Here is a 12594-nt window from a genome sequence, read left to right as displayed (position 1 = left end):
CGCAGTTTCTGAGGAAACCGAAGCGCCTTAAAATTCTCGAAGCATTGGGTATTGCTGAAAAACTGAAAAGTGAACTGGAACTGCACTTGTTATATATCTATATCATCTCAGGAGGATAGCTCAGGGGCAATGTACTTAACTTGGAAGCAAGATGAAACTGAGCAATACAGATTCGATCTCCGGATCTGCGCTTAGAAACCTCTGTGTATTAAGGGCATTATAATCTATCATATCAGTGATGTCTACCTCGGGACGGAGGCACTCGAGGGACATGGAGTCAACTGCATCGACACACAACGCCCTCTGGCGAATTATTTATTTTTCCCGCAGCGGCTAAACCTGCAAGGGAAGGTATCTAAAGATGAGGAATACGTGGGCAAAATATACAGTCGTAAGAACATAACCAGAGGTAAGTAACTTGTTCTTCTATTAGCACCCTTTGCGGGTGCGGCAACCAATCGGGTTGCGCCAAACCTGGTTGGAGTCTACAATGCAAGCCTGGGTTCGGAGCAACCAGAGAGGCTGCATCACCTGCTACTGCTGTTTTCCATCCTTCCCTTCCTCCTGTCCCCTTAACACCCCTTCCCCCCACCCCCCTACCAACTCCTTACTTGTAAAGGGCACTCATGGCTGCACCGTTCGCTTCTTCCTGGTCATTGTCATGGAAATAGAAGATGGACTCAGAGTGGAGTACCCTCTTCCATTTCCATGTCAATCCTGATTCTCCCCAGCCGCTGCTGCGAATGAAGCGGCACAGCTGTTTTTACATTTTTGTTTTATTCCCATTAGCTCCTCAAGGGTTTGCCTCTGGGTGCTGATTGCAATAATACTGCATTCTCCAGGCTTGGAGTTAAGGCCCTTGTTTTGTTCGTGCCTTATCTTGTGGCCCGGGCTGTTTCCGACCAGTGAAACCCAATGAACGCAGTGGTAGTGCTTTCTTGAGTTTAGGTTCTACCAATGAGAAAAGAAAGTAAAAGCCCAATTGCATGGAATTGTGCATTTGTGTTCAGGATGATCTGTTTTTACTCCCTAAGGCCTTGTTTTATTTTTATCAAAATGATTTTGGGTTTAGGTAAGCAACATTGCAACTTTGATTCTTCCGCCGTCTTGTTGCTCTTAATTCCATATTTATTTTCCAAAAACACTTAATGCCTACAATAGCCCAAAGATACTTTGTGGATTTCTCCTTGGGTTTCGTGTTGTGGAAAACACTGACAACATTAACAATACAAGGACCGTACACAGAATCAATTGACTAATTGGCAAATGGGCCATGGCTGAGCCGGTGCTGATTCTTGTTGCATTCCTCAACCCCTGATGAAGCCCCTGAACATGTGCATCACATAGAATGCACTGAAACAGCTGTTCAGTGTGAATAGGTGAGAAAATCCTGCTTGGAAAGGGATCTTATACAGCTAATCCACTCACTGGATATTGAAGTTGCTGGGAGAGCTGGAGGCTTAGTTGTGTTATGGCCATTCATCAGACATCGGAGAGAATGAGACTTTTGTGATCTGGTTTTGGGGGTCTGATCACAGGGGATGTGGCATTATGCTCCAAACTGTTGCAGAGCAGCATGCCGCATGTTGCGTGTGTGCGATGCAGAACGTCCCCAATGGCACTGACTCGTGCCACTCATTTAATTTTCCAGAGTCACACAGGTGTCCCATGGAGGTTCCTGAAGAGAGTGGCACTGCAGTCCAGATTGACACCAATGTGCTGGCTGACCTCTGACTAAGATCTGTGGTGGTCGGTGAAATGGCCCCTTCTATTCCAGGGCTCCAGAAGTACCAACCACCATTGCAATTCTGACTTTGCTTTTTTGGAAAGTGGAACAATTGGAGTAATCTGGTCCCCTTCAGGCACGTAAATTCTTATCCCTTTTTAAGCTTTGCAATGTAGAAGGCCCAAGAAAACTGCCTGAATTGAGGTTAATGGAATCCCTCTTGCACATACTTACGTATTTGGGAGCAAGAGCACTGACCATTTCCTTGCTGAGCTCTTTGTTAATGGACTGAACCTTGTACATGGGTAATCTGAAGGATGTTGTAATCCCACCAAAAACATCAGGAATTTTATTTCTTTGAAGGGCTTTTTTCAGACTTTCACAGTTTATGGCAAAACCCAAACAATATAGGAGCAATACTGTAATGTGCAGATTAGCTGAAACCAGTCCAAGCCTGCTCGGAGTAGAATGCTGCCTAAATAAATGAACTTGTGGGTTCCTCTTTTTCTCAGAAATTCTGCCACTGGCCTCAGTTTCGTAAAGAACCAAATGGCTGATGCTAGGACAAATGGGAGAGAAAAAAGTGGCAAGCTAGCCCATCCCAAGAAAATACAAGTGGGAAAGTTAATAATGGTCCTACTAGGCCATGTAACCTTAGGCTCGTGCAAGTGCAGTAACAAGTGGGAGTGCTGGGGGGAGGTTTCCGCGAAATGAGTGCTAGCGTGGGAAGGGTAAGAGAAGAGAGTGAAGGGGGGTGGAAGGGAAGAGGGTTAGGCGGAGGCCAAGCTCCAGGGGAGAGGGTCTACATGCTAATTGCAAGAAAGTGGGTGGACTGGACTGGGCATGGGCAGGGCAGGGCCGGGCCGGGCGGAGCAAGTTGCCCTGTAGAACTCAGAGGGAAACCAGGCAGCCAGTCACTGCGACAGACGGGCGTTACCACAGGAAGGAAGAAGAGTAAACAAGGGTCTTGAAGAGCTTCCGGAACTTAAGGAGATCTGGCTCAAGCCTAAAGGGGGCAGGGAGACCATTCCGGAGGGAGTCTCCTGTGTAGGAGAGAGATTGATCTACCCCCCCTGTCTCTTAAGAGAAGCTTTTGATCTGCAGAGAGTTGAAGCCAGAGGACCGAAGGGCTCTAGCAGGGATATATATATGTATATGTATATATATATATATATATATATATATATATATATATATATATATATATATATATATATATATATATATATATATATATATATATATATATATATATATATATATATATATATCTGGTCCATGGCCCCAGAAAGCCTTGTGGGTGATGCAGAGTGTCTTCAACTTGATCCTAGCAGCAACTGGGAGCCGGGGGAGAGCGAGGGGTCCAAGATGATGCCCCTGTTTTTTGCCTCGCAAGAGGATGAGAGGAGGGGGACCCATAGAGGGCGGCAAGAGGGTAGGAGGGAGCTGAGGTCCCAATGAGAAGGATCTCTGTCTTACTGGTATTAATGCAGAGCTCATTGGCAGCACACATGCATGAATAGCTGTCAAGACAGTCGGTGATGGGAGGAGGGGGAGGAGGAGGAGGAGGAGGAGGATGAGGAGGATGAGGATGAGGATGATCATTTCTAGCCCTCTGGGCATATGGTGTAGGTGTGAAGCTTGGGATGTTTGGGAAGGATCCCATGATTGAGGTGTTCATGTTGCGTGTGCCATATTTGACTGGGGTGGCGCTGAACTGGACACAGTTGTAAATATTTGTGTAGTGTAGTTATCTATGGATGAGATGTTACTTTTTAGTGTTACTGTTTGTCTAGAATTCATACATATTACAGTTGCATGCATGCAGAAAGGTACAATGTTAAAACCGCAAATGTAACATGAACACAATCTATACAGGGAGCTAGAAAGTACATCGGAACTGGGGAGAGCCGAAAGGGTTTCAATGTGCATGCAGAGTGGGGCCTGTCCTGAGATCCTCCCCCTGTGAAGAAGGAATAACATGTTTTTTTGGGCCTGGTGGGCAGGGGTCAGGGGCGGTCAGGAAGGTTGAAGAATGAGTCGTCCAGTAAAAGGTCAGCTTGTGAGCAGGGCGAAGATTTATGATTTAACAGTTCTACAAGGAACAGATACAAACTTGCTTGTTGGGTTGAAGTCGCTTAGAAGGGGTTTGACCATTTGCTTGGGCTGGCAATAAAATTTGGGCCAGGGTACCTGACAGTCACTCGTTTCCAAAGGTTGAAACTAGAGGCTGTATGTGCTGGAGTAGTGGTTGCATTGATTAATGCCTTAAGATAAGCCAGGAGTCTGGGGCGGATGAGATCTCAATCCATAGTTCAAATATAACCTGTTTGTTCAGGCCGCCTTCGTATTGCTACAATATCGGAGTGGACTATGTGCAAATTACACTTAAGGTTAAAGGCCTGTTAGGGAGAATTCTCTTTATAGGCTAATTTCCAAAACCTAGTGAGTCCCCCAGCAGCTTTGCTGGATTTTTGGGGTTTATTTTTTTTCTCCTGCTAACAGTGACTCTTTTTCTCCCACTCCTAGGCATGATTTGAGAATGTCCTTTGACTTTGTAATGTGTTTTATGGGCTATGCGGTCTTTTACTCCATAGGGCTTCATGTGTTTTTGGGATGTTACACAGCACCCTCAGTGCAGTAACACATGGGTGTCCTAGTGACCCCCAAACATAAACTCCATACCCTGGGACTGACCGTCTCCCAGGGCATGAAAAGTCACCATTGACTTTACGAGTCTTAAATTGTGAACAGAACCAGTACAAACCATCATATTGTGGAAGTACTGGTAGGGGTAATTAGATTGCTCCTTGGTCTGTTTTTCGAGGGGGCACTGTGCAGTCCCGCCTCGAGTTTCTGGCTGGTGGCAGTGCTTACCACGCGAAATATTCCACCGGAATTTTCCCATTCATTTTAAATGCACCACTTTTTCTTTTTTCCAGGACTCTGTTTTAAAATGGCGTTTGTGTTTGCCTCTTTAACTCCAACCCAAGTTGAGCCCTTTGTTCCACTTTTGGCGGGCTTCTGCACAGAAGCCTCCAAAAGTGGTGCCACTCTGTCTGGGTCTACAGGATGTGTGGGAGGGGGGGAATAGGCACCCTGGACTGAGTTGCCTCGGCAACTCAAGTCACACTCTTGTGTGATTGGCCCAATGGTGAGCCACCCGGCTCACCACTTAGCATGTTTGAGTGACAGCTAGGACTGGTGAATGGGGGTTTTCTGCATAAAGAAGAGGGAGAAGCTGAGCCGACCTGCAATGACGACACCACCGGTGGAGCCCTGCTGAACCGACTCACCACTTCCCAACAACAGAGGAGATCTTCATCCTGGAGAGCCTTCCTTTGAACTGGTGGGGTTAACCAGTTCGCCCTATTTTCGCCTTCTTTTCGCCTTTCTGGATAGTCTTGTGGTCACCACTACCGCGAATAAAAGGGTAGTACCTTTTAACCGGGAAACTCTGCGGCTGGTTTTTTCCCTGGCAGTGTAACGACCTCCAGCTTTCCTCCACGTCAAGATCTTCTCTTCCCCTGGACGAAGCACCGACTTGCAACCGCTGCCAGGAACAACTGACCCTGCTGCAGCTTTCTCACCATTTCAGGTACTGTGTCCCGCCTGGTCTCCCTTGCAACAGACTGTTCAAGGTGTCCCGTAAATCCTTGACTCTCTATCCTGGGGTGACCTGGGACCTGTTAACTAACTTTTCTGAACTGATCCAACTCCTTTTGAACTATCTGCAAAGACTTTTAAAGTGTACTTCAACTGTGTGATCTTGGGCACATTCCGCCTTGCTCTGTCCAAGAGTGGGCCTGGCCTATGAACTTTCTTTCTCTACAGTAGACTCTGCCTTTCTTGACTTGCTGTGGTTCTTTTAAAAGTGTTGGTATTGTGTGCTTTTCTAATTCTGCCTTTTCCCTCCCTTTTTTAAATAATTATTGGAGTGGCATCTTGGTTAAGCGCTCACCTCTGTATTTGATAATAAGTGGTGTTCTCTTCCTAAGACTTGTCGAATAATTAATCAAGGAGGTGTATATATTTCTAATGACTGTTTGAACTTGCTTGACATATTAGTGCCAGTGTATTTTTTACAAGTGTGTTTTTCAATAAATAATTATATACTTTTATACCAAAGCTCTGGTCAGTGTTTGCTTGTGCTACTGTATTTGTGTACCTAATGTGTATACTCTATATACTGCCTAACTCTTCTTGAGAAGTCTGACTACTCAGCCACAGCTACCAGGCAAATCTGGGTGGTACAGACGGCTACCAATTGGGTTTACTGCCAACACCTGTAGTCTTAAACTTTTTGCAGTGGTCCCTAAGGGAACTGCACATGTTCTGCCTAACAAGGCTCTAGGCCAGTTGTTACTAAGTAATGAATGATGTATGTGAATGTTTCATTGTATCATGATGTCACGACCTACCACAGAAAAATCCCCAGAAAAGGCAGACTTTGAATATGATCTGAAGATGGTCTTAAAAATTGTTGATGACCAATATAAGAGAATTAATTTGTAAAAGATGGAAGTTGTTTGTGAATGTTTTATCCAATCATGTTTGAAGGGCAGGTGATAATCAAATATCTGGGAGCGTTTTAACTGTTGCAAAAATGTCTAAAAATGTAACAATATTTAAAGATGATGGAATAGTGTTTGTTGAAAAGCCTCATTGCACTGTTCTTAAGAATTCTTACCTGCTGATAAAAAAAATCTAATGTATTACTCTAAAACTAGGCGTCAAAGGATTTGTTTCACATAAACAATTCTTGCTAGAAGGGATTTCACATTTTAGAATTTTATTTGAAGTTTGATGCCTTTGCAGCTTATGTTTGGTTTTTGTTCCAGTGATGTCCTGGCATTGCCAATCTTCAAGCAGGAAGAGTCAAGCTTGCCTTCGGACAATGAGAATAAAATCCTTCCCTTTCAATATGTGCTTTGTGCATCTACGTCGCCTGCCGTCAAGCTTCATGATGAGACGCTAACATATCTCAACCAAGGTAAAATATTCGTATACCCCAGTAGTAAAGTACTTTCCTTCTCCTGGAAATAGAGCCGTACTTGAAATTGTATTTCTAAAAGTTTTTTTTTTTTTAATGGTTGAAGACCTTTTCTCTCTTTTTAATGTTGGGTCTTAAATATCACCCTGAATTATTGCTGTAGATGGCCAGGCTCTTTCACTAATAAGTATGTTATTTGGCTTGCCGATTGGTTGGATATGCACTTGATTGAAATTGCCCTTGCATTGAAATCAATTGCTCATACTACAGATCAGCCTTGTTTTTTAATGTTTTTAGTATTCCTTCAAATATTCAAAGTATTTCGATGATCTTTAAAATAGAAGGTCGAATCATCTATTGTTTTGGCGAAGTGCCACCACATTCGTCAACAATAACAATGTTACAGGGTTGCAGAGAAGTGAAGTTGATGACAAATATTTGATTTGCTTGGCTACTTTTAATGTTTGACATGTGTTGGCAGTTTTAATGGTCTTCTGTGCGTTGTGAGGGGTTGTTTTACTAAATGTATGCCGATCTGGAGCTGGGATGAAGGTTTGCGCTTTCATTTAAGCTTCCGGGCATGCGTACTGCTTACCATGCTTTATTCTGCCATGTCCTGGGAATTGTATCAAAAGTGTATACTTTGGGAACACTGATCAACAAATCCAATATCAAAATATATATATATATATATATATATCTTTTTAAACAAAACATGTATCAGTAGATGTCAAAGGATACCTGATCAGAAATAGAATGCCAGATTTTTGTGAATGTAGTCCGCTGACTTGATTTATGATAAAATTATCAGAAACCTATAAAAAAAAGGGCTAGCCAGACAATTCCCAAATCTGGGATCACCAGGTCTTTCACGACCAGACAATTGGCATGCAGTAGATAAAAGTACCAGTTCTTAATTTGTCGAATACAATTCTAGATAATGACACACGATCATTACTTAACAAGGGTTTAACCTTTGTTCACACACAATGCAGTACCTTAATGCAGATAAGAGCTAGAAATGCAGTGTGTTTTTTTTTTTTTAAATGCCTCTCTGATCCTACTTCTCCGAACAATCGAGCGAATCTGAAACCTCTGCCGCAGGTTTAAAACCAATCTCTTATTTCTGTCCCTCCAACAAAGACACCCCAGCAGAACTGACTTTTGAGAAGTTTGTATTTAACAAAATTCACATCTATCATGCATCGGGTCCGACAACCTTACTTAAGGGGAAAGAAACGCATTACACCACCACTTTTTTTTTTTTAATCTTTATTTTTGTTCAGAGAAAGGTACAACAAGAGAACTGGCCAGCGGTCAGCGAATCGCAACATCATATAACAGCATATGTGAACATTTACAGTATACATTACACTTTCGCATTTTGCTTCACAGTACTAGAGCGGTGACGATGGATTGTCCTCTTCATCAGATAGCATATTGCATAGATGGAGCCTGAACAGCGACCATATATCTTTGGGGCGGCATCTTGATGGCAATGTAATAATAAATTGTTCTTCAAGTTCATTAACCAACGACAGGTCTTTCAAGAAGTCCTGTCCTGTCGCCTAGGAGGATCTATGGACTTCCAACATTTCAATATATTTCGCTTCGCAATAACACATGCTAAATTGAACAATCGTCTAGTGGTGGTTGCAGCTTTACCAATATCCCCAAAGAGGTATTTCCGCGGGGAGGGTGTAGCAGGTATTGCTGTGATGTCTTCCAAAATCTCCACCACCTCCCCCCAGAATTTGGATATCGGTGGGCAGGCCCAATACATATGATGGGAGTCTGCGTCAGGGGCGTCACATTTAGGGCATTTCCCCGTGTGGCCCTGCACAAACTTAGCTAACTTGGCTGGGGTATAGTGTAACTGGTTCAGAACTTTAAACTGAATAAGACATAGCCCTGAGTTTATGGATACACATTTAGTCCACTGGCAGTATCTCGACCATGTGGCTTCACACAGCTCTACCCCTAGATCTCGTTCCCAGGTCACCTTGACATTATTGCATGGCTTGGAGTGGATCTGAACAAGGCGGTGTAGTGCCAACAGACTTTTCCTGTGTCCCCCCTGGTTCCGTCATGGCTGCGATACATTTATGTGTGTGGGTGGCTCTTCTGGGAAGGAAGGTCACTTGGCAGCAAAGGCAGATTTCATCCTGTGAAACTGAAATCGCTTTAGGTGATCACCCCCCACTGCCCCGACAAAGTCATCTAGTGCACAATACCTCCCTTCCGGGAACATGTCCCGCATTCTAAATTGCTTCTGTGGGTCCCAGGCACCCTGGACTGCCTTATCAAATGTGGGGCTTATGCCCGGGAAGTTCCACAATGGTACCTCTGGATCATATGGGGTCATAATGGCCAATCTCTTATATATTCTGGCACATGCACGTGCAGTGGCGCCCACAGGATCGTATCTGCACGTGTCCTTACGATTAGGGTGAAACATGACAGCTCGCAAGTCTGATGGAGACGCTGCAAATGTTTCCAGGGTGATGTGTGGTGCCGTGTCCTCTGGATCAAACCAGTGTCTCGCGAAGTGTGCCTGTGATGTTAGATAGTAAAGTTCAAAGTCTGGTGCAGCGATCCCACCTTTTGCAAAGGGTTCTGTCATTTTGGACCACTTCAACCTGGGCGTTTTCCCTCCCCATACAAATGTAGTGGCGAGCATATTGAGTTTCGTGAAGAATGTTCTGCCCGGCCAAATCGGTATATTGCAAAAAAGGTATAGGAGTTTGGGTAGCACTACCATCTTAAGTAACACTATTCGCCCCATATAGGGATATAGGGATAGAGGGAGCCTGTTGCAGACTTGTACTTTAATAGTCTGGGATTGTAGGAGTTCGCCATGATTTTCTGAGAGCAGTGTACTCCAGTCCCTGGATACCATGATCCCCAAGTAACGGATGTGTGTTGGTGACCGTTTGAATCCCTGTGTGTCTGACATATCTCTAGTTTTAGGTGCAAGCGGAAATCGTTCTGACTTAGAAACATTAACCCTGTACCCCGAGTATTCAGATGACCTCTTGACCTCAGCCATAATTGGTGCTAGATTTACCTCCGGGTTCCTAATGTATAGTAAGGTGTCATCTGCATATAAGGAAATGATTTGTGGTCTCCCTGTCATGCAAAGGCCTCTACATGCGTGGTTTTGATGGACGTATTCAGCCATGGGTTCTATTGTAAGTGCGAAAAGGATTGGGGAGAATGGGCAGCCCTGCCTGGTGCCCCTACCCAGGTGAAACAGGGATGACATGGCTTGGTTTGTTAGTACCTTTGCACCCGGACGAGTATACAACAACCTGACGCAGCTAACGAAATATCCTCCCAACCCAAATCTCGACAGGACTCGAAACAGACCCAGGAGACAGTCAAAAGCTTTCTCAGCATCAAGGGACACCGCCGCCGCTGGGTCTATCTGAGTCATTACTCCAAAGAGTCTGCTCAGATTAAGAGCAGTGGACCTTGTTGGTATAAAGCCAGCCTGGTCGGGATGTACCAATATAGGCATATAGGGCAGAAGCCTGGTAGCTAGGACCTTAGCGAAAATCTTCACATCAGTATTAATGAGTGAGGGGGGTCCATATGACCCCATGTCTTGTGGGGCTCTACGGGGCTTAAGAAGGACCATTATCCCTGCCTCTCGCATAGTGTCTGGAAGTATGCTGCGCTCCATTGCCTCTTCCCATACCTTCAGTAAGACCGGGGCTAGTATATCATGAAATTCTTTGTATAATTCGGCACCTAGGCCGTTAGGGCCCGGGGCTTTACCTGATGTTAATGCTTTCATTGCCTCTGTAATTCCCTCAAGTGATATGGCGGTGTCTAGTATCAATCGTGTCTCCGGGGTCAGGGTTGGGAAATCAATCACATCTAGATATTCCACTATTTCTTAATTAGTTTTGGTGTCTTTATTAGCGTATAGTGATTTATAGAATGCGGCAAACATATTGTTAAGTTCTTCGTCCCCACTGACTGTCACCGCTAGGTGTCTGGGTTGTTGCTATAGGGGGATGGCCGTGTTCGGCCTTAAGCATCCGGGCTAGGAAGCTCCCTGCCTTGTTACTCTCCCTGTATCTACGAGCCCGGGCTGGGGCAGCCATGTATTGTACCTCCCTCGCAGCAAGTTTATTAAATTCTGCCAGTGTAGTGTGAATATCTAGTAGGGCCTCTTTACTGTGTGTACAGGTGTATTCGAACTCTAGGAGCTCAAGTTTGGCCTCCATTGTATCCAACTCCTGCCTAACCGCCTTCAATAGACAATAGACCCGTAGTTTTGTCCATAATTGCGCCCCGCACCCATACCTTAAATGTTTCCCACAGTGTAGAGCACCGGTTTACCGACCCTTCGTTTAGTTGGAAAAATTCCTCTATTTCAGTGCACAGTGCTTCACAAACATTAGGGTCTCTAAGTAGCACAGGGGGCATTTTCCAGCGTCTAGTCCTCGGGGCTGCCTCACAGACGCACAAAGTAATTGTCACAGGGGAGTGATCTGAGAGGGTACAGGGGTACATATCGCAGTGCTGGACCATATTCGTGAGCGTGGAGCTGATAACCCAATAATCAATTCGAGATTCAGAATCATGCACCAATGAATAAAAGGTAAAGCGCTGTTCTTGGGGATGTAGTTCTCGCCAGATATCTACCATGGCCATCTGTTGCATTATTTGTCGTATCGCTAATGCGGTTTTGGTCAAGGTTCTATGAGGTTGTAGACCTGTCGAGGGTCGTGTCAAGTATCGTGTTAAAATCACCTCTCCAGATCACTGCCGCATCATCAGCTTCAACCACCAAATTATATATAGCATTATAGAATTCAGGGTCTTCAATGTTGGGGCCATACGTATTATCTATGACCATCTTCCGTTCCGCCAGCTTGCCCCATTATTACCACATATCTCCCTTGAGTGTCAGTTTTTGTGTGCTGTACACGGAAGCCCAGATTCGGATGCATCAGGGTCATAACCCCTCTGGATTGGGAGGAGTACTCGGTATAGGGAGAAAATTGGAACAGATCCGCCCAAGTGCGTGAGTTTCTTGCAGTAACACTACCTGGGGGTTATGTCTAGTTATGTATGCTGTGATTTTCCTGGCCTTAATCGGGTTGTTAAGTTACCCCCCTGCCCCCTAGTACTATGGTATTCCAATGACTATCAATGTGTGAAGTGAATCGCTCACGCCGCTAGCCTTAACATTTGTACCCGATGCAACCAGTCCCTGCATTTTAAAACTCGTGCCAACCGTGGCATAACTTTGTATGCTGCCCCCACCCCCGCCCGCACAATCAACCCCAACCCGATGATGTAACCCAATCCCCATAACCTGTGGAACTTTGATGAAGGTCGCTAGTTGCATTCGCAGGGCCTCCATCAGCAGAGGCTCACGACCCCACCTCAACAAACAATATCAATTGGAGCCGTTGCTCTCAGGAGAGACGTCTTCACAGCTAAATATGTTTCCGTAAGTTCATGTGAATCGGTTGAATCCGGGACTTCATCTCCCCGTTGTGGTGGCCCGTTCCGATCACACGGATGTTCTCTGGGAGGGATGGGGATGGACGCCTCAATGTACATTATGGCCTCCGCCGGGGTCTCAAAGAAATGCGATCTGCCGCCATGTTGAATCTGTAGTTTCGCCGGCAAGATGAGGGCGTACGGGACATGTCACAATCTCGGGAGATTTTTGGCCTGTTCATAGGATCTGCGTTGCATTTGGACGTTGGTCGAAAATTCCGGATAAATGTGGACTCTGCTTCCTTCATACTGTAGGGAGCCTTTTTCCTTTCAAAGTTTCAGGATCGCGTCCCTGTCCCTATAGTTCAGGAGGGCAATAATCGTGCGTGGTGAAGCCCCAGGTTTGGGTGTC

General features: G+C 45.1%; 1 protein-coding gene across 1 annotated transcript in view; it reads left to right on the top strand.

Moving 5' to 3' along the window:
• The window catches only part of TFCP2 (transcription factor CP2), a 1231094-nt gene that overhangs the window by 126835 nt on the left and 1091665 nt on the right, over positions 1 to 12594 (top strand). Inside the window, exon 2 of the mRNA XM_069653380.1 lies at positions 6568 to 6719. Within this exon, the coding sequence (XP_069509481.1) occupies positions 6568 to 6719 (152 nt within the window). The remainder of the gene's footprint in view (positions 1 to 6567; positions 6720 to 12594) is intronic.

This window comes from Ambystoma mexicanum, chromosome 3q (genome assembly GCF_040938575.1).
Source record: "Ambystoma mexicanum isolate Mex_15411 chromosome 3q, UKY_AmexF1_1, whole genome shotgun sequence".
Classification (NCBI taxonomy): domain Eukaryota; kingdom Metazoa; phylum Chordata; class Amphibia; order Caudata; family Ambystomatidae; genus Ambystoma; species Ambystoma mexicanum.
Note: the sequence above shows the minus strand (reverse complement) of the source record. Positions and strands in the feature narration are given on the sequence as shown.